Raw genomic sequence first — 27129 nt, forward strand, 5'->3', positions numbered from 1 at the left:
TTATTGCACATAACACGCTAGCATTGTGCTAATGAATGACGTCATTGACACATTTGAAAGGCTTTTTAGAACAATTAAGTGACTTTAAAAAATATAATACTCAACCAAGTGTATTTTCTTTGCCTCCCCTTTCAAATGCAATACTCAAATTACTTGAAAAAAATTTATATCCCAAGAAAAGTGGATTTTGAGGGGTACAGCTCCATAGACCTCCATGCATTCTGCACTCGTGGACGAGCGCCCTCATGTGGAACCACAGAAGGAACTGCAACCAGTTCAGAAACCGGAAGTTTTCTGAGAGTGGCAGTTCTCCCCTTATTAGACATTCTTTGCTATGACTAAGATGGAGAGTCTGTTTGGGGAATGTGTTGTGTTTGGGCGCATATCACCATCTAGCGAGGCACACAATAAGCAAAGTGCAAAGACAATAAGCAAGGTGGTTCAGTGAGTAGGCCTATTGTGTAGACTAATTACAGGCGTAGACTAAGTGGTCCTGAAACTGAAAAAGTTTGAGAAACACTGTCATAGGCCAAAGTATTGTGCTTAAATCTGGTTAGCATCATAACCACGCTGCGCTAATTTGTTAAAAACTGTTGCATTCAAGTTAATTCTGCAGACCTACCACCACAAATAGAATTAAATTCTGTGGGAAACACTGATGTGTGTGTGTGTATATATATATATATATATATATATATATATATATATATATATATATATATGATTTGCAGGTCTTACTAAAGTACTTACCAACTGTTTGCCTCTTATCACTGCCATGTGCACATTCTTCAGGGAGCCGTCGTCATCCTCAAACACTTCAGCAGACCACAGGGCACAGTTTACATGAGTCCACTCATTCTGGCCAATGTACAGGAGCCGTCCGCCCTCCTGCAACATGGATAGATCAAAGACCACCAGTTTAAATCAATAATATCTCAATGAACTGACTTAAATGGCAGAGAAATGAGTTTCCCTTAGCTCTAAATGGGTATCCATTACCTTGACATTTGACAAAAAGGGCAATTCCTACACTTTGTCACTGATAGTCTTGGCTAAATAGACATCTATAAATACATCTAAACAAACAAAGTAAATCGAGTCTAATGTATTGTCTGCTGTATAAGTTTCTTATAACTCTGAAGGTGTGAAAATGTTCTGCCTTTTGTGCTTTTCATACTGTATATGCCATGTGTTGACTTACGTTGGTATTCTCATCCCCATACTTGAGACAGAGCACACACTGCCTGTTGTCTCCTAGACCAGGTGGAGGGAGCTGCTCGGGACTGCCCTCGGGAGAGAGCTCTGAGAGGAGATAAACAACAGTCAACAAACAACAAACAAACAACTGAGGCCCAAGGATCTGAAACCATCAGCCAGGTAAAAGCACAAGAGAAACCCAACAGACCCCTCGGTCCACTGATCTTTGTGTTGAGAACCTCAACCACAAAAACCTTCTGATCTGAAATCACCTCTTACAGAAACTATTCACTTAATTCAAGAAGTTTTGCAGAGACAAGTCTGAAATACACTCAGACTGCGCATTAGGGAAGCATTTTATAATTACAGAAGTGTACACAAAAATCCACATGTGCATACAAACCCTAATCCTCTCAAACCCCACACAAACAGTACAAAAACCTCTTGTCATTCTGGCAGGGTTCTGAGAAGTTAAAAGCATCTCCTTAGTATGCTCACCATGGATGACGTGAGGGGGTTGGGAGGGAGGCGTGGCGGGGAAGTCCGGCTCCCCTGGGGGCTTGTGGGTCGGGGCAGGGATGATCTTCACCAGCGGAGGCCGCTCGGCACTGCTCTGCTCCATCCGGTCCTGCCACTGCGCATAATTATGATCCAGGAATGGGGGAAGCACTGCGTTGGGAAGAAGCCCGCTACTGCAAAGTGAAGCATGAAAACTTGCAGTTAGCCGATTAGAGGGCACTTTCATGGTCGGGTGAAGTTGGATATTCTCCATTTGCTATCCAGTTCCCTCTAATTTCAAGCTTCCCCCTCAGCATAATTAATGCCACAACCTCCCTGTTGTAGACTAACAGTGTGACTTCACCATTTGAAGTTTCCAAAAGACAACAAGTAATAAACCCAAAGATGTGCAGTCAGGATGGTAATGTGACAGACAGTGCAGCCTTTTCACTTTCTTTTTAAACACAGCGAGGACACCTGCGGCCCTTCTTCCTTATCATGTTTGTAGCATCACCACAAAACTGATCCTCCAAACAGCCGGGTTGACCCTATGAATATTTCACACTAACAAATTATGCGGACCCACAGTCCAACCGCAAGCCAGCCTCACAAGCTGTCAAAGTTACGCTTGAGAAACGCGACACCGCTCGTGCTGCCGCAAACAGCCCAACGGCGCTGAGCTGCCCGATCTTTCCATTGGAAATCTGATCGTGTGGCACACAAAGAGCCAGGGGCAGATGTCCAGCAGCTGAGGGTAAATCCACATAATGCCCCCGTCATTCGCTCACGCTGCTGGGTTGGCGTGTGGCTAAGTCGGTTGTGAGCAAAACAAACAGTCTATAGTAATGGTTGATAAGGAGTGGGGCCCTTAAAGGGCGGCGGTGTGAAAAGCTCTGTAGGATTGGAGTTGTCCTGAATGTCTCTTCCATGGGGCTGCATTCAATTTGATGCAAGTCCAAGGATGAAAAGTCATATTACCATCCTGATTGTATATCTTTGAGGCGCAAAGTGGTAAAACCTGTGGTGGATATATAGAGAGACGGCTGGTCTCAGGCTAGTTATCATATTAACCTGTGGTGGATATATAGAGAGGCGGCTGGTCTCAGGCTAGTTATCATATTAACCTGTGGTGGATATATAGAGAGGCGGCTGGTCTCAGGCTAGTTATCATATTAACCTGTGGTGGATATATAGAGAGACGGCTGGTCTCAGGCTAGTTATCATATTAACCTGTGGTGGATATATAGAGAGACGGCTGGTCTCAGACTAGTTATCATATTAACCTGTGGTGGATATATGGGCAGCACAGAGCATAGGCATCTTAAAATGGCTATTCCTTCACATTCTGTTGCCATTTCATTTCAAGTCATTTTTGACTGTTTTAATTTAAACTAAATAAAATTAAATATAAATAAAACCCCTTTAAAACTGATGTTGATACTTACTTTGAGCCCTTCTGTGCCTCCCAGAATCTCGACTCCTTCACCTTGAACCAGGGGAACATGCGCTCCATTTTCTGGGGGTGGGGGCAACAGAGAAAGGTAGTTAGCAGCTGAGCTAGCAAGCTCTGGGGAAAACCTCAGTGAATAGCATGCAGGCCTTGTAATTCCACCCACCCGGATGAAGAAGGCCTTGACCATGCTGTTGGCCCTCTTGTTCTCTGGTTGCCCACCGTCTGAGTTGATGGCGGTCTGTATGATCTTGACAATGTCATCACTGAACTCCAGCTGAAACAAAAGAGCAAAAGTGAACGTTTAGAAAGGCACAGCAAAGCCATACTCGGCCGTAATGTGCTTTACATAAACATAAGCAATAGTAAATAAAAGCATAAATGTGAACATTGTTTGTTTTTTTATTTATTTATATTTCATTTTATCTAGCTGACACTTTTATCGAAAGCGACTTACAGACTACAGACACAGTCTGAACAGTCACCCGACAGCAACTAGGGGTTAGGTTACTAGGGGTTCACTCCCCTCCCTGAAGGACATTTACACCACCCACCTCACCCGCAAGGCGACCAAAATTGTGAGTGATGCAAGTCACCCCGCTCACAATCTGTTTGATCTACTGCCCTCTGGGAAGAGGTACAGAAGCCTGCGCTCCCGCACTACCAGACTCACCAACAGCTTCATACACCAAGCTGTAAGGATGCTGAACTCTCTCCCTCCTCTCCCCCCTCCACCCTCAGCTACATAACATCCTGGACATTGGACCCACAATGGCCGCCTGCACTACTCCACTTGCACACTTGCACACTTGTACACTTGTACACTTCACAACTTGTTGTTGTTGTCCTGAAAACACAACACTTCTGCTGCTCTTACATAACTTGCACCACTATGCCACTTTCTTTCTTACTTCGGTCAAACAGAACTACCCAAGCCTTTTATTGGCCTGACTTTGCACTAGTATTTTATTGACTGTCTATGCACAATTTCAACCAAATTTTGCTGCTCTTATTTTTTCATTATTATATGTGCCCTCTTATTTACTTACTTTTTTGTTTACTTGAATGTTATGTTTGTCTGTGGACTTAAATTGGTAAAATATGTCTTGTCTTCACCGTGGGATAGTGAGAAACGTAATTTCGATCTCTTTGTATGTCTGGAACATGTGAAGAAATTGACAATAAAGCTGACTTTGACTTTGACTTTGACTTTGAGGTGCCTTGGCCAAGGGCACAGCCGTGTAGCCAGGAATCAAACCCACAACTTGCTGGCTACTGCATGCTGGCCCAGTTCCTTAACCACAACACCACAAACATCCCCACTAACTGGTCAGACTAGAGTTGTCCCCAAAGGCATGTACGGAGGCTCTATAATGTTAGTATAACATAAGGCGTGTGCTCAGGCTCTATAATCTAATATAAATTAAGGATAATATAAGGCGTGTACTCAGGCTTTATAATCTAATATAATGTAAGTATAATATAAGGCGCGTACTCAGGCTTTATAATCTAATATAATGTAAGTATAATATAAGGCGCGTACTCAGGCTTTATAATCTAATATAATGTAAGTATAATATAAGGCGGGTACTGAGGCGTGTAATGGAGCGCTATAATCTCACCACTGATTTGTAGCGACCCAACTCCATCTTTTTCTCCACGGACTCAAGGTCTGGTGGCGAGTCAGCGTGTGGTGGAACCTCGGTCAAGACAGGTGGGTCAGGGCCTTCAGGAGAGCGACGAGAGGGCAGGCTTTCCTCTGTCTCTGGGTTCAGCTCGGGGGGCTTCATCACAGGCTGAGAGAGAGAAAGAGAGGGAGAGAGAGAGGGGAGAGGGAGGGAGGGAGAGAGGGGGGGGGAGAGAGAGAGAGAGAGAGACAAAGAGAGAGGGAGAGAAGGAGAGATAGAGAAAGAAAGAGAGGGAGCGAGAGAGAGATGGAAAGAGAGAGAGAGAGAATTTTAAAAACACTAAAACTATTAACAAACATTCAAAGTATTTCCAGCCCTTCCCTTTAACTTCTTTTGACCCTGTCCAGGTGGGCTTACCTGTCTGTAGCGGAGCAGGTGCATGGAGGTGCGGGAGTTGAGCAGGGCGGTGAGGACCTGGTGCACGGAGCTCTGGAGCTTGTTCTTCAGCGCCGTCCTCCACTCCGCAGGCTGCTTCTCCGTGCACTTGGTGCAGGTGTAGGCCACCGGCAGGTTGGGCAGGACTTCATACATCTCATCTTCACAGAGGGAAAAGAAAGAAAGAAAGAAAGCTCCCTGGTAAACTTTCTGTCACATCCGCAACTACCTACACATCAGAATATCCTTGTTTTTAACAAACATGTTGTGTAGGAGGGAACTCTATTACACCTAAAACACACACACACACACACACACACACACACACACACACACACACAGACACACACACAGACACACACCCCTTGAAGTGGAGATTTTGATCACAACAGTGCTCCTTGAGGCCTCTATATGATATTGCAGTGATTATCTGAACCGAAGGCTGTATTACCAGATTAAAGTGCTGAAGTACTTCCTGTATTACCTGTGAGGCTTTCACATTTGGCATGCACCCAGCGCCTGCAACTCCTGCACTTCATCATCTTGCTCTCATAGTCCTCGTCATCATGGCATTTATCACAGAGGGGGCAGGAATTCCCTGCAAGGAAGCACAATTCAGAGTCAGTTTATTCATTCATAGTCACTCACACTCTTTCTCTCTCTCCTCCAACATCTTTGTATCCGTCTCCCCACATTTTTCTCCACCTCCTCACTCTCTTTGCACCTCTCCTGCTTTATTTCTCTCTCTCTCTCTCTCTCTCTCTCCCTCTCATTTATCTTTCTCCACCTCCTCCTGTCTCACACCTTTTTGTTCTCCTTTTCTCTATTTCTATTTCTCCACCTCCTGTTCTGTGTACTTGTCTCTCCGCATTCTTCTCTCTCTCTCACTCCCTTATTCACTCTTTTGCTGGCTTGTTCTGTCGCTCCCTCATTTCTTTGAACAGCATGTCCAGTCCAGTGAAATGAAATCCACACTGACCTTTAGCGACTAGTTTGGCACAGTCGTGACACAGCGAGAAGTCGTGTGACCACTGGGCGTCCCAGGCCTTGCCAGGTTTGGTGGCCCCACAGCTCTGACAGCGGACACATTTAGTGCAAATCTGAAGGGGGGAAACAGAAGGGATGATGACCAAGCTTTTGGTTGAACTGCATTCATGGTCTACTATCCAGAAGTACATAATATGCCTTCAAGACTTTAATCCCATTTCACAGACAGACACAGTTTAGCAGCAGGTTAGCATATGTGAATCTGTGGGGAAATTGAATTGAGAGCATGAATTGGTTTCTGATTTCTCACCCAGTCGTATACAACACGCCTATACATACATTTAATCACACTTACAAAACATTTCTCTGAATGGGCATTGATTATATCAACCTCCAAAAGGATCTATAGATGCTCTCCCGCGATCACATGACAACAAGACACACAGAGGACAAAAGGCCTGCAAGTGGCCGAGCCCATACGCACCCAGACTCTCTTTTTCTGTGTGGGTCTGGTGGGGTGATTAGGGCCCAGGCATTCAGGGTGATAACTGTTCCGGCATTTGTCACACTCCAGCAGCTGCTACGGGGGAAGGGATGGGACAAACAGTGCAAAAAGACATAAGCTCGGTGAGAGAGTGACATAAGCCTCAAGTCCTGTTGGGCCACCTTTTCAGTACCTCTGCAGGCTCTCTCTTAAGGCAACGCAGGGAGACCAGACTTCTGTGAGGGCCGTCCAAACAGGATTAGTCACAGTAGTTTTTCATTCAGAGCTGTCTAGATATGGCCACTTCAAGATGACAGGGGAGAAACAAATGCTACCACAGAAATGTTTTTGTTTTAGGAGTGGACAGCTGACTCACTCCAGAAACATGACTTTCCCATTAACGTTTTTTGTGATTACAAGTACAGTTTTCAGTGCACTTTGCTGGACGCATTGAATGCTTTTGATTAAAGTCCTGCTTATTTTGCACACTTGCCGTGTTACTCATAAGAATGTAATGTGTACTGTACTTGGTGACTCTCAACCACAAACACAGATGGTTTCTTTTACCAAAAGGCGGCACGCTGAGAGTGACTCTTACTTTGGTGTTTTGGTGCGGGTGTCCGCAGATGTGGCAGAAGCGGCACCTCCGGCAACACCAGTTCTCCAGCTGCGCCTCTAAGGGGCGCTCCGACTCCCCCAGGCAGAAGAGATGGAAGGCCTCACAGCAAACCTGGCAGAACACAAACTGGGATGGGGGGGGGGGGGGGGGTTATCAGTGAGGGACTCTTGACTTCATGGGTTCCTTATTATCTCAAAGCTGTCAGCCTGCAGTCCTCTTAAGCACTTCAGTGCTGACAGCTGATTTGGACAGAGCCAGAGCCACGCCTTAACCGTCTGCTGCAGTACAGAAGAGTTGGAGGCAGTGACAAATTATACACACGTCAAGAGATTCACATTAACATTTATCTGAAGAATAATTGCCTGATCTCAGTGAGTGGGTAGCGTTTTGCAGGCAGTATTTGAAAATACAACAGCTGAAATATTGATCAAGGCCCCCGGATGTCACAGAGAAGGCATACATCCAGTCTGGGACGGGAGGGAGCGAGACAGACATGCCGTCAGAGGCCCTTATGATTTCATGCAGCAGTCGACAGAATATTCAAGCACTTTTCAGGGCTCTTGATAAATGCCACGGACTTGAGTCCTTGAATTTGTTTATCTAAAAGTCAAGTACTTTCCACACTACTTTCAAGGAGCGTAGAAAACCACTGGTCTGTTTAATTCATTGCAGTCTTTTAGGCTTTCAAGCTGGATCTAATGTGATAAACTATGAAGACTGTTTGAAGGCTTTCACTAATTCCTGATTCAAACACAGGTGCCAATCCACAAACAGCTGAACGGCTGACAGATAATACCTGAAGAACGCCTATTTGACTGTTACGGAAATGACTGCACGTCAACATACGGACTATCATATCTCTTATAAAGCTCTGATATGGACAAGTACACAGGGTGAGAAGACGACCAAAGGCCAATTCAGGTCAAAAATTTGTGACAAAACATGTAAACAAATCTAAATCTGGAGAGTTCCCACCGCTGGGACTACTTACAACAGCACCAATGCTGCCACGACAACGCCTTTGTTACACCACTCATTGTAACCAGGAGGAGCCATGAGAATGAAATAAGTTTCAAAATAAAAGCGATTCATTTTCTACCACGTGTGCCTGAAGAGACACATACTTGTCCTAGGGTTAGGACATCTTTTAATGATATCATGGCCTCTACAGACACCAACTGATGGACATTCATCGTAGCGACGGAGAACTTTAATCCCTGCGCTGACCACTCGGCGGCCAGCAACGTGAGCGGCGGCCTCACCTCCACGTTCCCGCTGCTGGCGCAGAGGAAGCACAGCACACGCGGCGTGATAGGCACAGATGTGAGGACGCTCAGGCCGCCCATCTCCCACACGTTGTCGATGTCATGGCTCTCCTTGAAATCCACTCTGATGCGTCGCACTCCGTCGCAGGGCGCCGTCTGCTGCTGCTGCTCGGTCCGAACCCCAGTCGAGGGAGTGCTCAAGGAGTTTAAAGTACCGCCGTCCGGTTTAATGGCTACCTGCTTCTCCTGCTGGGGGGGTAGTGGCAAACACAGGACATCCGTTACAGTGGAAAAGTCAACAGAAACTTCCTCGAGACAACAACAGTGGCTCTATGAGAGGTCAGAAGACGGAGAGCAAAACTCAAACCCACCTTCTCCTTTAGTTTGGGCTTGGGCGCTGGTGCACAGCGTGCAGCGAGTTTCTTCAAGTGTTTTGTGTCGGGCCCTGAACAGGTGAAAAGGCAGAAAAAAAGAGTGGATGAGACATTAAAGCAAAGATGCTTTCACTCACATCATGATCATTCAGCTCAACAGGGTCCAGGCGCAGGAGCCAGCACTGACCTGTGTCAGGCACAGGAGGCTGGGACGCTAGCTGCTGCTGGGGCTTTTTGCCATCAGAGGGGGGTTTGGCGAGCGGCTCCTTCTTGGAGTGGGGGGGGTTCTGAGGGGACCTCTGGGGGGGTGTCTGGCCTGGGGATTGTGACGGGGTGGGAGGCGATGGGGAAGGGTCTTTATGGCCGGACTGGGGAGACGTGGTGGCCTGCTGCTGCTGCTGCAGTTTCCGATCCTTCCTGGAGGGAGCGCTGCTGAGCAGCGGGGGCTGCTTGGACTCCTCGGGTGTGGGGGTGGAGGGTGGTGATGAGGGATCCTCCTCCTCGGGTGGAGGACTTGGCTCAGGGGTCGGAGAGCAGTCCTCTTCCTCCTCCTCCTCCTCCTCTTCCTCCTGCTGCTGCTGCTGCTTCAGCTTCTCCTCTGCTGCCTTGGAGGGCAGAGCATCGCTCTTCTTCTGAGAAGGGCCCTCTCTCAGCGCAGGCTTGGCCTCTGGGGCAGCTGTGCTCACCGAGTAATGCAACTCCTTTTTTTCAGACATTCTGTTCTTCTTCTTGTCCTTTTTACCTACAAACAGAAGACATTGGGGGGACAATACAGAGTTAAGACATACGAATGGATTGATGTCCAATCTTTGGATAAGAAATTAAAGAATTGGGGGATTGATAAAAGGATTGATTTTTTCCCCCGACACAGACCTTTCACTTGCTTTTGGATAAACATTTTTGAAGGCATCCACTGCAAGTTCTGGCACTTCCTCATTCTGCAATGACAGAACCAACAACAATGACTTTCCAACAACAATCACAACTACAGTCAAGAACAACAACAACACATTGCATCTATATAGAGCTTTTCAAGGCACCGAAAAGCACTTTACAGTAAAAGGGGAACCTCACAAACCACCACCAGTCACACACACACAGAAAATTAATCAATCAACTGAACAAAACAAAAACATTCATTCTGCTCCAGATCAAAGTTAATGCCTGCCCTTCTACAATCCCAGACGGAGTAAGACATGTACTGAAGGCCTGAATTAAGGAAGAAAAATATATTTAAGATATTATGATACTTTCTCCTTCAACTACACTTTGACTAGCACTTAAAACGGCTGCACTCTCATCCTCTGGTAATAGTATTGATTGATGTAGTATTGTTTGCTACCTAAGGTCTCCTCTGTACTGCAGCTTGAATGTTATTCCTCATTTTGGATAAAAGAGACTTACAAAAAAGCGTTTACTAAATGAATACATGTAAATGTTTATAAGAATCTGCAGGTCCAGGGGACCCAGACTCACTTGCAGCACTGTTTCTTGATGTTGCGTCCACCAAACTTGGGCTTGTCCAGGCAGTTGGTGCAGACGCCACAGTCCTCGGGGACCTGGCATCCAGGACACTGCCCGCAGCGCCTGGACCGCCGGCCCTTCTTGGGCTGGGCTTCGTGGATCGGCTTTTGCCTCGTCACTGGCTTAAGGGGAGGGGTCTGTGGCTCAGCCTCCTCCGAGCCTGCCACTGACGATTTGTCTGATAGCAAACAAACAAAAACAAACAATGTTGTCATGGACTGAATGGCTGCATATAGTGATAGGAGTGGAGGCATGTGCACTGTTGGTCATGTGGCTGGTGTAACGAGGGGACTGTGAGAGAGAGAGAGAGAGAGAGAGAGAGAGAGAGAGAGAGAGAGAGAGAGAGAGAGAGAGAGAGAGAGAGAGAGAGAGAGAGAGATGACCACTGTGTGTGTGTGTGTTGTGACAGAATCACGTTTCTGTCATGTAAAATATTTAATCCACCCAAATATATTTATTTACTTATTTTCACTACATCACACTTTTATTATATATTACTTCCTCACTATTGTCACTTAAAGTAGTTCGCTGGCTTAGTGACCTTCTAATTGACTAGTAAATCAGGTGTGGTGGAGGTCATGAGCTGGAGTCTGGCTTTAAACAAAATAGGAAGTGAGCTGTCAAACAGGCGGGGAGTTGAATGTTCAGTCAATGCGTTGTGTCGGAGGTTGCGGTAGCTCGGTGGAAGTTTGGAAGCGCTTTGATGGAAGTAAACTAAAACCTATGGACCTATTGGACTACTGGAAGTAAACTAAAATCTATGGACCTATTGGACTACTGGAAGTGAACGTGGATTTTTGGAACAGACGTGTGGATTATGAAGGTACTGTGCTATTGGATTAGTGTGAAGTGTTAGGCTATACCTCCCTAAACCTCCTCCAAAAACTTTGGTTTCAACTAGGCCTCCGTCGTTTTCATCTCTTCCTTGCTGCTCTCCTCCCGGGACACACACACGCTCATATAGGCTACACACACACACACACACACACACACACACACACACACACACACACACACAGGAACACTTGCTTGAATTTCCCCTGGGGATCAATAAAGTATCTATCTATCTATCTAGCCCCTCCTAGGCCGCTCGTTTTCATTTGTTTGTTTTTTGGTTATTGTTTTGTTTGTGTGAGTCACCATAGACGTAGCATTTTGTTAGATTTATTGAACTGTTGTCGACGTGGCCGACGTCCTGAACTGAATGCCATTTTGTTTAATACACGGCATCACCTGCTTGAAAACCATATGCTGTGTTGTTTCTTTTGTTGTCAACTTTAAAATGGGAAGGGTGACGTGGTCTTAATGACACGGCAGATTTAACACTGCCTGGCGCCCGACATAATCATTTCCTTTTCTTGTGTCAGAGACCACCGTTACAGTGTGTGTGTGTGTGTGTGTGTGTGTGTGTGTGTGTGTGTGTGTGTGTGTGTGAATTTGTGTGTATTTAGCTTTTGCCAGCTAGATGTTTTGGTTTTGATTTGCATTGGGAGTATATTGATGAGTTGGTGCATTTGCTAAAGGACTAAAAGCAAGGTCATTTTGATTGAAATTTGAATGTGTATATAGGTGATATATTTTTTTTCGAAGTAAATAGTTAAACGTATTTGTGTTTGCCTTTTGAATAATTCATGTTGGTTTGGTAATTGCTAGTGCACATGTTTAATGACTTTAAAAGTGATGTTGCATGAATATTGCATATAGCTTATTTATAAGGTTGATTATGCTAAAGCAGTGACCTGTATTACCTCCAGAGATACAGTTAGTGTTAAGTGCATAGTTCACACAGAATTTAATTTTGACAAGTCTTATTAGTTGAATAGGCCTACAGTATTATACTAGGTCTTAGTTGGTAGTCACTTGAGTGATATAGCCTAGTGTATTCTGTTAAGTGTGACAGGATTCATTATCTGTTTAGTACAATTTAAAACAGTGGTTATAACAGAAGTGTTTAAACATTAGTGATAATTACCTATTTATAATACTGCATTAATTAAACCTTAGAGAAAGAGATTTCTCGCAATTTAAAGAATTCGGGGAGCGCACTCCAATTAACAGCAGGAGAGGTGGGGGATGCTACATGTGTATGGACGTGTGTGTGTGTGTGTGTGTGTGTGTGTGTGTGTGTGGGGTAGGGTGAGAGAAACACCACTTCTATCCCATGTCTCACCATCGTTCCCCATGGAAGACAGGATCTTCTCCCTCTCCTCCCAGGGCAAGGCACTGAGGGTGGGCATGTCGTCTGGGAACACGGCCCGATGTCGGCCCAGAGCGACCGCGGCACGCCGACACACATGCTTGATGCGGGGACCGCGCACAGACGTCTCCGAGGAGTCACTCTCCTGACCCTTTCGGAAATAGCAAGCAAACAAACAAACAAACATGGTCAGGGTCAGAGATCAACACACTATGACCTCTAACTTTCCAAACACACAGTAATACAATGTAGGAAGAGACACTGCACTACAAGACAATGTAGAAAAAGCACACTTCATATCTGTGAAAGCAGCAGCATTCAGTAACCCTCCCCCATTCTGATCTCACATCAAAGACTAAGCTGAGAATTCCCCTGGTGCTGTGACACCCAACTATGGACTTTCCCAAATTTCATTTTGAACTTTTGAGAATGTATTTTATGTGATAGTGACTCATTTCATGCCTTTCGACAACACTTTTATCCTGTCTTAGCCGAAACCTTGTGCTAAGAGGCAAAAGACCCATCAGAGGGGGAGGCTCGTGCTACACTCTGGGGGCATGAACATGGGGGCTCATGAACAATGCCCCCAGAATGTAGCACTGTAGCTGCCTGGCAGCTCTAGCTGTTGGCTGCAGCAACTTGAGCAAGGTAGAACTATGAGAGATCTATGTGAAAAATTCTCCTTTAAGACTTTTTAAGACCATTTTGAGACTATTATGAAGGACATTTAAGACTGATTTCATTCCCATACTGGTAAAACATATCTCAACATACTGGTAAAACAGAATCATTTGCAAAGTAAATGCAACAAATACAAGCTACAAGTAACTTTTTAAGGCCAAAAATTAATATTATTTTAGAATTCTTTACATTTTTTAAGACCATGCGGACACCCTGGGGAGATGTGCACCACCTCACCTGCACTTTCGGCTGCTCTACTGGCTTTAAGGACTTCTCAATATTATGCAGCTGTGCTTTCGCCTTCTTCAGCAGCCCGGCCAGTTGCTTGTCGGCCACCGGTTGTTTCTCTGCACGGTTCAACACGGACTCCAGTGTAGGGTTGGTGGTGGGGGCTTTGCCCGTTTGCCCTGGCGGTAGCGGCATACTCGTCTTCTCTTGATCCTCCTTTTCTCCTCCTCTGTCCGCGTCTGCATTCCAGTCAGGCGGCCGGTCTTTCTTGGAAGGCCGGCCGTTGGACGAGGGCGTGCTGCTGACAGTGTTGCTATCAGCTGGGGAGGCCTCAGCCCCGGAGTCGGCCGACACAGATTTCTTCCTCCCTGGGGTCTTTCTGTGGGCAAGCGTCGGGACTGACTTTTCCAAGTCCTTCCCATCCATGACGAACAAGCCGGACGCCGAGTGGGAGGACGTGTCCTTCCCCTTGCGCTCTCTGTCCTTCCTCCCCTCGCGCTTGTTCTCCTTCTCTCGCTCGCGGCTCCTCTCCGACTCCCTGTCCTTCTCCTTGGTGGACGCCTCATGTCCGGCTGAGAGGTTCCTCTCACGAGTCGTCTTCCCGCCGCCCCCACCCCCGCCGGGCCCGAAGAGGGGAAAGAGCTGTGACGGGGAGGACGATGACGAGCCAGCCGAGTTGCCGACGCCGCCCAGGCCGCCCGGTGCCGCCGCAGAGGAAGCTTTGCGTCCATCGGTGCCACCGTGGCCGGAGAGGCCCGCAGCGCCTGAAGACAAGGTGCTGAAGGGAGGCTGGGTTAAGGCACTTGGAGCGAGTGGGCTAACGGCCACCCCCGTCAGGGACGTGGAGTTACTGGCGTTGCCGCTCGAGCTGCCCCTGTGATCGGAGGGACTCTTGCCCATCTTGAAACCCGGCTGACTGCTCCTCCGGGTCATGGAGTGCGAGGGAGACCGAGGTTGTCCGCTCACCGGTGCTCCTAAGGTCCTCCTCTTCCTGTGGCGCATGCTCCTACCGGACGGAGAGGAGCCTTGCAGGGGGGATAGCGAGCCAGGACTGCTGCCGGACGACGCGGGGAGGGTGACCGACTCGAAGATACGCGAGTGGGCCTCGCTGGGGGTGAAGCGCGGGGCGCGGAGCAGCGGGCTGCGTTTGGGGTACGAGCCCTCGAAGCGGGAGGAGGTGTGCTGATGGTGGTGGTGGTGCAGTGGAGAAAAGAGCCGGCTGCTCGATCCAGCGCTGCCGCTGGGGGAGGCCGTGAACCCGGAGGGCGGCGCGCCTCCGGAGACCGAGCCGGGGACCAAGCCCACGTCCTCCGCGGTCAGCGGCGGGGGCCGGAAGTTGTCGAAAACGGGCTTGCGGATGAGGCCCTCCTTGGCGTACTTGGCCGAGGAGAAGCACTCGGGTTTGTGGGAGGGCGCCGACGACCAGCGGAAGGTGGGCTCGCGCAGGATGGAGCGCCGCTTGTCGTGGCACGCCGCGTGCATGGCGGGGCCGGAGAGGAACGGGGCGATGCTGCGCGGCATGATCCATGAGGAGTGGGGGTGGTGGTCCCCGCCGCCCGCCGCACTGGACGAGGAGCCTGGCGGCGGGTGCAACTGCTGAGGGGGAGGAGGGGACGAGCCCGAGGAGGCCTGGTGCGCGCCCACCTGCGAGGACGACATGAGGATGCCGGTGGCTGGGCTGATGATGGTCTTCTTCCTCGGCCCCATCAGGCCACTTCTGCCCCTGCCCACCAAGCTGGCGCCGCTCCTCACGCCCTGCCCACGCCGCCCACGTCGTCCTCTCTCCAGCCGCCTCGTGTGCTCCCGCTCGTGCTCGGACGGCGGCGAGGTCGGGCGTGAGGAATGCATCAGTGCGGCCTCCTCCTCCTCCTCCTCCTCCTCCCGCTCGTGGTCGCCCTGGGACGAGCCCGGCGAGCGGTCGGGCTCCTCGGACAGTGCCTGCGTGCCCTCCGAGGCCTGCGAGTCGCAGGACGAGTCGTCCAGGCTGGGGCTGCTGGAGCGCGAGGACTCGCCGGACGAGAGCTGCGAGGAGTGCTGCGAGACGGCGCTGGAGCCGCACGACGCCGCGCTGCTGCTGAAGCGCCCGCCATTGCTGTTGCTGTTGTTGCAGCTTCCGCCCGCCGCTGCGGCCATCGCAGCGTTGTTCAGGAGACCCGGGGGGACGCTGCCGCTGTTGGTGGGGACAACGGACACCACGGGGGGAGGGGGAGGGGGAAGACTGTCCACGGCGGCGGTGGTGCCGGCGGCAGGACCCGCAGACGCGGCGGACGAGGGGGAGGAAGTGGCTGCCAGCGTGGGGGAAGGCGCCGCGTTAGGCTGGGAGGCGGCCACTGTCGCCACGGACGCCGAGACGTACACGGGCGTGTCCAGGCGGGACACCTTCTGGGGAGGTGGGGCGCTGAAGCTGGTCTCGTCCTCGATGAAACGCTTGGGCGTCTTAATGATGCGCCGGGACACGGTGCTCACCACGGGCATGATGAACTGCCGGATGTTCTTGAGCGGGGTCCTCCGCCGGCGCCGGATACCCGTGTCCATGCCCGGCGGTCCACCGCTGCCAACGCTTTCCTTCTCCAGGAGCTTCTTCTTCTGGGCACCTTTCTTGGCACGCTGCAGTAGCTGCTTGGCAATGGTGGCGTCCGTGCGCTTGGAAGGGGGCACGATACGCACGGGCTTGATGTGGCGCGGGCTCTGACGCAGCCCCAGGGGCCTCCCGAACTTCGAGGAAGGCGGGCTGTGGGGTTCCGTGGGGCTGTCGGGTTGCGAGTCGGCGTGGGGAGCCCTGAGCTTGGCATGTTGCTGCTGCTGCTGCTGCTGCTGCTGGGCAGCCTGGAGGTCCAGCCCTCTGTCCCTGCCGCGCACCCTGAAGGCCTTCTGTTTGACGGTGCGTGCGTCTGGAAGGGACAGCTCGGCGAAAGCAGTGGCAGCGGACGAGCCTGAGCGAGCGGCAGCTGCAGCGGCCTCCGCTTTCAGGCGCTCCGCTGAGGGCGGCCTCCCCCTCCGCCGCCTCGGCACGACGGGCACCGGCACGCCCTTCCGAGCCACTGCCTTGAGCCGCGACTTGAGCGGGCCCATCTTGGCATCCTGCAGCCTCTTCAGCTTGGGCACTTTGCCCAGCTTGGACATCTTACCCCCCTCCCGCTCGTCCCCTGCGTGCTTGCCGTGTTGGGCTGCCGTCGGACCGTGTTCGTTTGCGCCGGCCACGCCTCCGGCCGGTGCCTCGTCCGATGACCCGTGGCCGCTCTGGTGCCAGCCCCTGTGGCTAGCGGAGGCTGGCGGGCGGCCTCTCCTCTTCTCGCCTGACCCGGGAGGCCTTCCCGGAGGCCGCTTGACCTTCTCTGTGTGCGAGACTGTGGCATCTCTGTGGGGGAGAGAGGAGGGCACAGAAGGCGCAGGCACGGGGCCAGTGGCGCTGCCCACTCTGTGTGTGGCCTGTGCCCTGGGCGGACGCCCCCTGGGCTTCTTCTCTGGAGTTGCAGGAGCTGATGGTGGGACTAAGAAAAAACAAACAAACAAACAAACAAAAAACAAAATAGAGAAAAAAGATGCAGGTTAGTCATCAGTATTCCAAGAGAATAATCTGTGCTGATTTTTTTTAACTGGTTAATTAGTCAACCTCACTAGCGTTTGGCTCACCTGAAAAGGTCCTTGCAGGACTATGTATTCTTCTGCCTTCACTGACTGTACAAAAGCCACCGAACGCCTCTTCCTGTAAACAGAACAAACGTGCTCATAAAATCCATCTCATTGTACGACTACAACAGACATCGCAGCAGTGTGACCACTTTTGGAGTCTCTCCTTCCTCCCCAAACAGTCATTCTCAGACTGAAAGGCACTCAGGACAGAACCCTTTACTCATTTAGTATGATCATTACGTGCATCATAAAGGTGCTTGACACTCTGGGACACCCAATGTGTTTCACAGCCTCTCAAATTGAAACCATAATTAGTCACTGAATACATTAAGTGCAAATGCAGACGATAATGAGGCTATTGCACTTCTATTCGAGCTGACTCTTCTGCTGAAGAAGGTGTCAACACTTTCCACTGAGTGGCGTAGTGATTTAGAGAGCATGACAAAAAAAGTGTGACAGAGAAAAGGGGAAAGGGGAGCCAGAGAGAGAGAGAGCCAGAGAGAGAGAGAGAGAGAGAAATTCTCTCTCTCTCTGCCACCACATCCATTAGCCGCATGAAATCACCACTCACTACCTGCCACTATTCACAGGCCTGCTGCACTGAGCAGGTAGAGACACATTGAGCACATTGCCTTGAAGGTTTCAGGAAGAGGTGAGTCACTCGTATATAAAATGACCACAGGTCCACTTAGGAGCAGCTGTTCCTGTGTTGCGTGACATGGGCCGAGTATTGATGCTATTGTGTGTGTGGTGGAGGCTAGTGATAGAATCCAAGAAAGGTGTTCTGACTCATTTGACCCTGTGGGTTTGACTGATTGCTTAACGTCAGAGAGTCTGACTGGGACCCCCGAGGTGACATAACAGAAACAAGAGACATTACCACTTCCCATCAGAGGTCAAAGCCATCAGGGGCATTATGGGAAATTCACTTGTGACACATTGTGTAACTTTCAGCCCCTGTGCTTTTCCCCTGGTGAACTGACTCCTAGCCACAATTTGCAAGTTTCTTCCCAGCAGCAACACGACCACATGCGTTCACTTCAGTAGACGCTGTTATTAGGCATTTATGTTGAAACATACCATCAGCATCAGAGAACAAAACTGGGCCGGAAACACACTACAAAAGGTACACATTTCAAGGGTATAGACGCTAACGTAGATAAACAACATGCAATTGATGTTGCAAACTGTCAACTTCACAAGAAGGTCAATTGCTACTGACCGCTTTTTCATTTCCACTCACGAGATCCAGCAGCATGATTGGCCTATCATATCCCTTTAACGTATGGATCCAGCAGCATGATTGGCCTATCATATCCCTTTAACGTATGGATCCAGCAGCATGATTGGCCTATCATATCCCTTTAACGTATGGATCCAGCAGCATGATTGGCCCATCATATCCCTTTAACGTATGGATCCAGCAGCATGATTGGCCTATCATATCCCTTTAATGTATGGCAAAGATAACAGATATCGGACCACACAATTGATGAAAATTACAGCACAGGCGGGGATAGCTTCAGACACTATTGTTATCAAGACAACCCAGTGGTTGTTTCAAAGACTGAAAAGTTAATTTACATTTCATGTTTCTCTGATGCAGTTGCCACATCTGCTCCTGCATCTAAGGAGGTGACTAATATCTATCCTGGGTACAGTACTACGTATGTGTCTAGATTGAGCGTTGTGTTCTCTAATAAACTGCACAGGCAGTGTGTGTGTGTATGTGTGTGTGTGTGTGTGTGTGTATGTGAGTGTGTGTGTGTGCACGCGTGTGTGTGCGTGCACGCGCCTGGGAAGCATCCCCCTGTGACGACACGCCCAGAGGCAAATCTGACGAGAGCGAACGCCGCGTAGGTGTCCTCTGAGCTGTTCTGATTTGGCACGAGGCACTGGAGGATAAAACTTCACTAAAGGAGTGTGTTCCATGTGTGTTTCTCTGCTTCTGCCAACGTTGCATTACATACAGGTTAGGACCAAGGTTGTATGACAGGCCCAGGCTTGAGTTAAGGCTGGATGAGGGGCATTTGAATCAGGCAGCTCTGAAGTGAGCAGTCTGGGCCACCGTAGGCAACACTGAAGTGAGGGCTCAATGTGGGATGTTCCAATACTCCTGAAACCTAAACAGCACTGATATGCACCTAATGACCACAGCAAAGTTACCTGTATCCACCAATGGTATCAACAAGCATCATCCTTTCTATTCTCACAGCTCGTCCAGGACCTTTAAAAACAATCAAAACTGTAATCAAACTGAGGTCTATGATCTAATCTATCCAGTGAGGAGTAGGTGATGGGCCCATGTGCAGCAGGTGACATCAGCTGTGCTCCACAGAGCAGTGTGTTTCCATATGGATGGGGGACGGATGATGGAGAGAATGGACAGCATGCGTGAAAGGGCAGCACTTCTTTTGCCTCTAAATAGGTCAGGTGCCCCACCTGGCCAACCCAGCCACCAACCACCCGACCCCCCCCCCCCCACACACACTGAACGGGGGGGAGGGGGGGCACTACTTCAATGCTGCTTTCAGCTTTCTGTTTTTAGAGATGCATTCTAGCAGTTTATTACACCCATACGTTTTTGGACCAGGATTACTTCTGTAACCTCATAATGCAGGTGGACAGTGGTAGTGTAGTGGTTAAGGAGCTGGGCTAGAATGCAGTAGCCAGAAAAGTTGATCGGGGGACAATGTAACAATGCCGTTGTACTATAATTGACATAAGTCGCTTTGGAAAAAGTGTCTGCTACATTAACACATGTAAATGTAATGCCTGAATCAGCCCACCTGGGCTGTGACTGATCGGTCGAAACGTAGATCCGAAGTAGAAATCTTCAGCAATGACATTGACTGCTTATTTCACTCATGATATGTCTTATAAAACATAGCAGACACATTAAAAAGGTTTCATTTTTTGTTTATATTTCAATGTTATCTTCCACATTCAGTATTAGGTGCTTGGCTGGATAGCTATCAGCTATAGCTATCTATCACAAGAGGAGGTAGAACCAAGTCTGGCAAAACTCATCAAAAGGCCAATCGTTTGGCTCTGAAGTCATCGCGTGGATAACTGCACAGTAGAACTCAACACCCCAGCTCTGGGGAGCACTCTCGTTCACACACTCCTCTTATTTGCATGCGTAGGTGACACCCAAACCCCACCGTACAGGTCAGGACTGTACAGCAGACTCGCTTCCGACATGTAAACAGCATCCTGCTAACGTCAGAGATCAAGGCAAAAAAAATAAATGCAAATTGTAACATTCAACTCCGTGTTGTGTGCTGTTAGGGCAGACATTAGGGTGTGTTAACGTTCAGCAAGCTTTTTAAAGCTGGGGCGGCATCCGTGAATGGCTCCTCTTCCGTCCAACTGTGAAACACATGAACACATCCCACGCCACCAGGCAGTGAGGCATGCAAACCCCAGGTTGTTAAACCACATCCTGCACTAGTTCAGAGCTCCAGGCCGTGTGCATCATGTAAAGAACATCCCACAGCCTTGTCGAAGAGGGAGTCCCTAGCACACGAGAACACCACAGAGAAGCCACAGAGAGGGAGACACTCCCACATTCAAACACACAACAGCAGGTCAGAGAGAGAGAGAGAGAGAGAGAGAGAGAGAGAGAGAGAGAGAGAAGGAGAGAGACAGAGGGAGAGAGGGAGAGAGAGAGGGGGAGAGAGAGAGGGAGAGGGAGAGAAGACCCTGCAGCATGTCAACATCAACATCTTGTGATGCCTGGGAACAGTGTGGAGCACACAAAATGTAAACAACCAACTGCTGCTGATCTGAGACTGTGATCATCGCTTAAAACGGAAAGGGGGGAAAAAAACACATCAGTGAAACAGCACTCACCTAACATGTCAGAAAGAACCCATTTAATACAAACCACATCCTGCACGGCGCCACAGAGTGAGCCACTAAGACATGTAAACAACACCATCAACTTGTGCTTAGTCACAGAGAACAGTGCTGCATCGACATGCTACCGCTGCATAGTCTTACTGCATTTGAAGCCATGAAGATGTGATGTCTACTGTGATGTAAGAAAGCAGTGGTGAGAGAGTATACTACGTAGCGAGAGTGTACTGTAAGTACTACAGAGCAAAGTGTAAAACAAAAGTAAGTTGGGGAAGTAGCACTGCACAAAAGAAAGACAACAGGAAACAAATCTGAGCATATTTATTTTTAAAAAAGGACGAAAGACTGTGTCTATGCATGTGTGCAATGTCTGTTACAGCCCTGAGTCATTCAAGAAAGCTTGGAGGCAACAGGAGTGGGGGGGAAGAGCAGACACAAGCAGAAACGAAAGAGACGGGGAAAAACTCTGATCAGATCACGGAAAGACTCCTCTCTCCTCTCTGCATCACAAAGGGCCGGCCAGCTCTACATGCCTTGGCCAAGCACATGGCCAGCACCTGGGTCACCAAACAGCCTACCACTCAGAAAAAAGGGACAGGAAGGGATGGGGAGAGAAACAAAGCTTTCTATCAGGGTCAGTCATCCATGGGGCTCGTAAAACAGCAGCATAGTCTACTGCAGAATGGCAGGGCAGGCTTTTCTCACACTTTTCCTCCTGTAAAGTAAATGAGCCCTTCCACTGAGCGGATTCAACCGCAGCAAAGTTGGTGGTTTTAGCAATAAATCTAGTTTATTTTGTTTAATTTAGTCCATTTTGTTATGGTTTAGTTACTTAATGTGTAGTAACAGGCTTTAATTTGTTTTTGTTTTCTTCCGCTGGACCAAACGGCTATTATTCCATCAGTGACCTTTGTGGGGACTGTTTGAGTACACCTTTAAAAGCATGTGTACAAACAAATCGAGGATAAAAGCAAACAACTGCTCTACACAAACATGACCATTTGCTGGGATGCTGGGCGTCTGGTGCGGCGGGCGGCGTGCGCCTCAGAGAGCTCCACATAAGAGACCACCCCTTAACCATATCAAAGAAAGGCCCACGGCTGCCTCGGCTCGGCGTGGTTTCATAAAGCCATAATAAAGCCCTGTGGATGGGAGGGCCCCACGAGTGAGCCAGCCTCCCAGGGGAGAGGGGTGTGTGTGTGTGTGTGTGTGTGTGTGTGTGTGTGTGTGTGTGTGTGTGTGTGTGTGTGGTTGTGAAACTTGCCCTGCACCCTTTGATATCCGCATCTGCGCCAGGATAGCCAGCTTGTGCCTCACAAGCCGAGGAATAAAAGCAGACACAAAGCTTCCTGCTCCTACCCCGTGTGCCGTCTGGGAAGAGGAGGAGTGGGGTGGGGGGATGTGGGGGGTAGGGGCTGGAGCTTCTTTAGAGAAATGGGGCAAACACCTGCTGGACTCTTCTCTGCCGGCTGAAATCAGTGGGGCAGAGCAAGCATGTGCTCCATCTATTCAGCGTCTCTGCCCCCACCCCCCTTCCATTTGCATTTGCTACTGATTATGATCCTTTGAAGAAAAGGGAGATCCTTTTAAGATGTGCAAGCAGATGCCGAATTGTAACAGTAGCCTAAGCCGCAGGCAGACTCCATACATTTCCTTGCATTAGGACAGGGCTGAATGCAACAGCTCCCAAACAAATACAGTTGATTTTAAAAAGAATCTAAACACTCAAGTTGGTCCGTAGTATACCAAAGTGTTCAAACCTAATCATTCAATCTTTTTTACTTAAACTGATAGATAAAACTGTATGGATAAAGCTGTTTAATCAAGTAATAAACAGCTAATAATTTAAAAAAAGAGTTGTCCCAATCTTTTTGTCTGGGCAACGCTTCCAGGACTGAGCCTAGCAACCACAAGTTCAGATTTCCCAGCCCCGGCGCAGGATGCTCAACTGTAAAAACCATCTGCGAGACCAGACCAGACCACACAACACACAAGTTCAGTCAGCTTTGTGCTTTCCATGCTCGTCAGCCACTAAGGAGGGGCGCTGCACACGTTGGCCTCAGGATGCTCCCTGAGCTCAGCAGGCTACGATGAGCCACACAATCCGACCCAGGCGCAACAACCCCCTCTGAATGAAATCACAAAGCTGCGTCTGCAACTTTTTACAAGCTGCAACTTCCATGAGGATTTTGGACTGTCTGTGCCCTCGCTTTGCAGTAGTATTCATATATTTCGGGTGGCAAACTTACTTTAGATAGATATAGATAGATAGATACTTTATTGATCCCCAAGGGGAAATTCAAGAATTCTTTAGTTTGGGGACCGGGGTTTTTATTTCAGACCACAACTGTAGAAGTGAAACTTAGCCCTAAAATGAGCCAGTTTTCAGTGCAAGAATCAACTTGTTTCCCTCTACTACAGCCTGGCCTATCCATTTAGTCCCTTTTCACAATGTCCTAACACATGACTGCTCAGTGTTAAGGATGCTTTTTACATCTTAGCATAGATTAACAAATTCACAAGTAGTTATCTAAATTAATGGAATTCTATTCTACAGCCCTTAGTTAAAACGTATCAACACCGATTTATAAACTTTGAATCATCTGCAGTAAAATAACCTACACATACTACAGGTCAACAAAGTAACTGTTGCGCACACGTGCTTGTTGGCTGTCCTTTATTACATAGAAAACAAAACACGTTTACAAACTGTCAAGAGGGACACCTTCAGAATAAGCGCCTTTTTAAAATAAATCCAGCGTATTTTGTTTCACTATTAACATCCCTTAAAGGTTTGGATAACCTCACAGTGTATCCTCATAAGAGATACAATGTCAAACAGCACCGCCTTGTGCTCCTACTACAGCGTATGATGGCGAGAAGGGAAGATGGTTGTAAGCTCAGCCGTAACACACCCCCACATAATTGTGTCTCTCAAACGGCGCGGTGTTATTGTAACATTGACCGTCAGACCGCTTGCTTTCAAACTACTGCTTTCATTTGTCACAATAAAAAACGTTTCCATCATAATTTCACGCATATAGTAATAGTTTACATGCCTGTAAGACGATTGCTCATTCACATTCTCCTGTGTGGCCATCTCTGAAATTATTTTGGTACTACGCACTGAGTGAGGACGAAAAAAACATGTCCACCTCCCATTTTCCTATGCATCAGCAATAGCATGGTAGCTAACAGTTGCTACGACACTTCGCGTGATACATAACGGTCCTTAAGAATGGGCCAAGTCTAAGGAAGAAACCGCAGAGGAAGCTTATTAATCATACTCAAAATATTCACACTTATAAATACTCGCTATGTATAACAAAAACGCAGCGAGAGTATTTCATAGTAGCAGATTGCTAGCTAATGATGCCAGCTAGCGCTGTTGCCCGTAACTCAGAAGTCATTCTGTCGATAGACCTAGCTATCTCATGTTTATAAAGACACATTTGCTTGAACTGCTACGCGGTGGCAATATTAAAGCTTTAGAAACATTGTGGAATAAACACCCGTGGCAAATATATCTACCTACTCCAGGCTACTCCGATAAAACCAAGTTAAATGTGACATCAGCTCAAGACTAAACCCCAGACAGTTTGGCACGCACATATAAACAGCATACAACTGTCACGGACATATTTCTTAATAACACAATTTTCATGTTCGGAAACCTAGTATTCAGTTATCTGGAATGTTTTGCGTTGAGTGACTTCATCTGACTAGGGACACTTCTCTGAAGCGTACTGTAGCTAGCTGTGAAACTGAACACGCAGTCCCTGAGTAGCTTGTTAGCCAACTTAGCTTACGCACATCAGGTAACACTTCCAGCTCAATCACATTTCAGAGGGTAACGTTAGGTTTCTCTATCAGTTGATCACGCAAAGCCATAGATGCGGTTTATACTACGATGGCAGATGATCTACCACAAACTAAGTGGTCAGTTAGCTAACTTTGTTGATGCATTGCATAAGCATGATTAGCTCAAGACAATGCTGTCAAAATCAAAGCACTGACAAATAACGTTACAGCTTTCCTAATAATGCTCTATCGCGTGCAAGCCAAAGAATCAGTGTCAAGACAAAGTTTTCATGTTATGGTATGTTAACTTGGACATACATATGTAAGTCTAAAACGAACTTACAATTTAACTTACTATAATATTAGTGAACCTGAGGGTAATTTACTGTTCTTCGAAGAGAGCAGACCTGTCCTTCATCAACGTAAGTTAAGCTAACGTTACACGATAACGTCGGTTTCATGTTATTCACTGACTGTTAACCCTCATCGCTATCATAAAGCTAACATTATTACCAGTGTTAGCCAATATTGGCTAGCTAGATAGGCAGATCTTGCTTAGTAGCAAATCAGCCAACGTTGCTTTGCAAACAGCCCCAGTCCTCACTGAGCAGAAAAACAGCACATGGATGAGCGCATGTTACTACATTTATGGTTACGCTAGGAAGGTAAAGCCGCAGAAGTTGTTACAAGGTAATAAAGCGTTACTGCTGACAAGACTGTGTCCTAGTACGCTATGTATCTGAATAGCTATGTGAAATAAAAATCACAAGTCAGCTAACGTTGGCTAGAGCTGTAGCTAGCTTAGTTAGCTGGGGTCTTGCTTACCTCCCCGCTGCTGGACCCGCTTGACTCCCCCAAAACATCCCGAAATTTCTGCAGGTTGCTCTCGATTGCAGCGGAGACTTGCACCGCCGCATCGAAACCGGCCTTTGGCCCAATTGAGTTCGTATGAGCCCCAGTATCATTTCGGAGGGACGCGGTGACCCGGATTCGGCCCGCTCTCTTCCCGGTGCCCGAGTTGGTGCTCCCTCCGGGCCGAGCAGGGAACCGCCACCGACAGCTGTGCGCCATTTTACACTCTGCCTGCCTGTCCGAGGATCAGGGAACTCAGTGGGCGTTACCCGAAACCTGCACTTTCAAAAATCTGACACAACACTCAATACAAAATTATGATCTATCCATGTTTTGGGGTGGAAAAAGTGTAAGCCCCGACTACGAGTTTCTTCACGCTCTTGTTCCAAAGTACTCTTGCTAATATCATATACATGTTCCAGGGCAAGGCCCGGGAACAAAGATAGAAGTGGCAATATTGTAATTTATAAGAGCGAAATTATTTGCGTGTAGCAAAGTAACGTTCAGATCAAATGTATCATCATCACTGCTACTGATTAACAAAGTACCTGAAACACCATTCATGAAAACATTATTTATGCTATTTTTTCCCACTACATGCTACAAAGTATTTTCTTTTCTTTTTTTAATTATTGATTTAGATATTTTTTTCAGTCTAACTTGCTGTTTACAGCAGATCATAAAATAGGCCTAGACCTTAAAAAGAAAAAAGGCTTCTAGTGGATGGAGTCTGTAAATAAATTGTAAAACTAAATCCAGTTGACTGAAATCTGTAGACTAATCAAACTTATTATAGTCTAATCTGGAGAGTTTTCAAAATAATCAGAAACGTGTGTTACTTTGTATGTGAATGCTTTTTCCTACTGCATCCTACTGTTGGTTGCAATGCTGTGTCATGACTGGGATTGTGCTAGTGAAAGTGCATGAGATCATAGGTGTTAGTCATACTTAGCCATTGTCTCTGATCCTGGCACAGTTGCATAGCCTACATTATAAATGTCCAAATGTCCATGTCAAAAATGCCAGTGCCTTTGGTCCCTTTTCATTTTTTTTCTCCAAATCATGACACTACAGTAATCTTTTATGAATTTTATTGTGATTTACATATTTCAAATATTTTGACAGCTGTTTCTTTCCCTCCCTCTCTCTTCAATAACGGAATCCTGACTCAACCCAAAAGGAACGGCTGAGGACAAAAATGCCATTATAATTACTTTACCTGTACATAATTACTTAGGCCTATGTCTCTCCCATTTGATCTTTCTGCCTGGTGCAATAACTAAACTTACATGTTAAACGTCCCTTATTCATTTAAATCATTCTCATGTCAGCAGCTCAGGTATGAAAGGCTGTGGCACAGGTGATGATCTCTTTGTACCTGCATTTTTCCTTCAGGTGGTTTCTAGTTTGTTTGT

General features: G+C 47.9%; 1 protein-coding gene across 3 annotated transcripts in view; it reads right to left on the reverse strand.

Annotated features, from left to right (window-relative positions):
• Nucleotides 1-25961, reverse strand: part of kmt2a (lysine (K)-specific methyltransferase 2A) — a 42484-nt gene extending 16523 nt beyond the window's left edge. Inside the window, exons 1-20 of one of the 3 annotated variants that reach the window (XM_042067862.1) lie at nucleotides 25688-25961; nucleotides 17201-17273; nucleotides 13577-17058; nucleotides 12632-12809; nucleotides 10414-10639; nucleotides 9811-9875; nucleotides 9125-9679; nucleotides 8935-9008; nucleotides 8561-8809; nucleotides 7278-7424; nucleotides 6680-6775; nucleotides 6188-6308; nucleotides 5693-5806; nucleotides 5191-5369; nucleotides 4768-4941; nucleotides 3312-3422; nucleotides 3141-3211; nucleotides 1696-1889; nucleotides 1202-1302; nucleotides 751-888 (exon numbers count right to left, since the gene is read on the reverse strand). In XM_042067862.1, coding sequence (XP_041923796.1) covers nucleotides 751-888; nucleotides 1202-1302; nucleotides 1696-1889; nucleotides 3141-3211; nucleotides 3312-3422; nucleotides 4768-4941; nucleotides 5191-5369; nucleotides 5693-5806; nucleotides 6188-6308; nucleotides 6680-6775; nucleotides 7278-7424; nucleotides 8561-8809; nucleotides 8935-9008; nucleotides 9125-9679; nucleotides 9811-9875; nucleotides 10414-10639; nucleotides 12632-12809; nucleotides 13577-17058; nucleotides 17201-17273; nucleotides 25688-25933 — 6594 coding nt within the window. In that variant the 5' untranslated portion in view covers nucleotides 25934-25961. Of the gene's footprint in view, nucleotides 1-750; nucleotides 889-1201; nucleotides 1303-1695; nucleotides 1890-3140; nucleotides 3212-3311; nucleotides 3423-4767; nucleotides 4942-5190; nucleotides 5370-5692; nucleotides 5807-6187; nucleotides 6309-6679; nucleotides 6776-7277; nucleotides 7425-8560; nucleotides 8813-8934; nucleotides 9009-9124; nucleotides 9680-9810; nucleotides 9876-10413; nucleotides 10640-12631; nucleotides 12810-13576; nucleotides 17059-17200; nucleotides 17274-25687 lie in introns of all 3 variants that reach the window. The other 2 variants (XM_042067863.1, XM_042067861.1) reach the window with 2 other exon arrangements.
• Nucleotides 25962-27129: the final 1168 nt, after the last annotated feature.

Source organism: Alosa sapidissima, chromosome 17, assembly GCF_018492685.1.
Source record: "Alosa sapidissima isolate fAloSap1 chromosome 17, fAloSap1.pri, whole genome shotgun sequence".
In the NCBI taxonomy this organism is placed as follows: Eukaryota; Metazoa; Chordata; class Actinopteri; order Clupeiformes; family Clupeidae; genus Alosa; species Alosa sapidissima.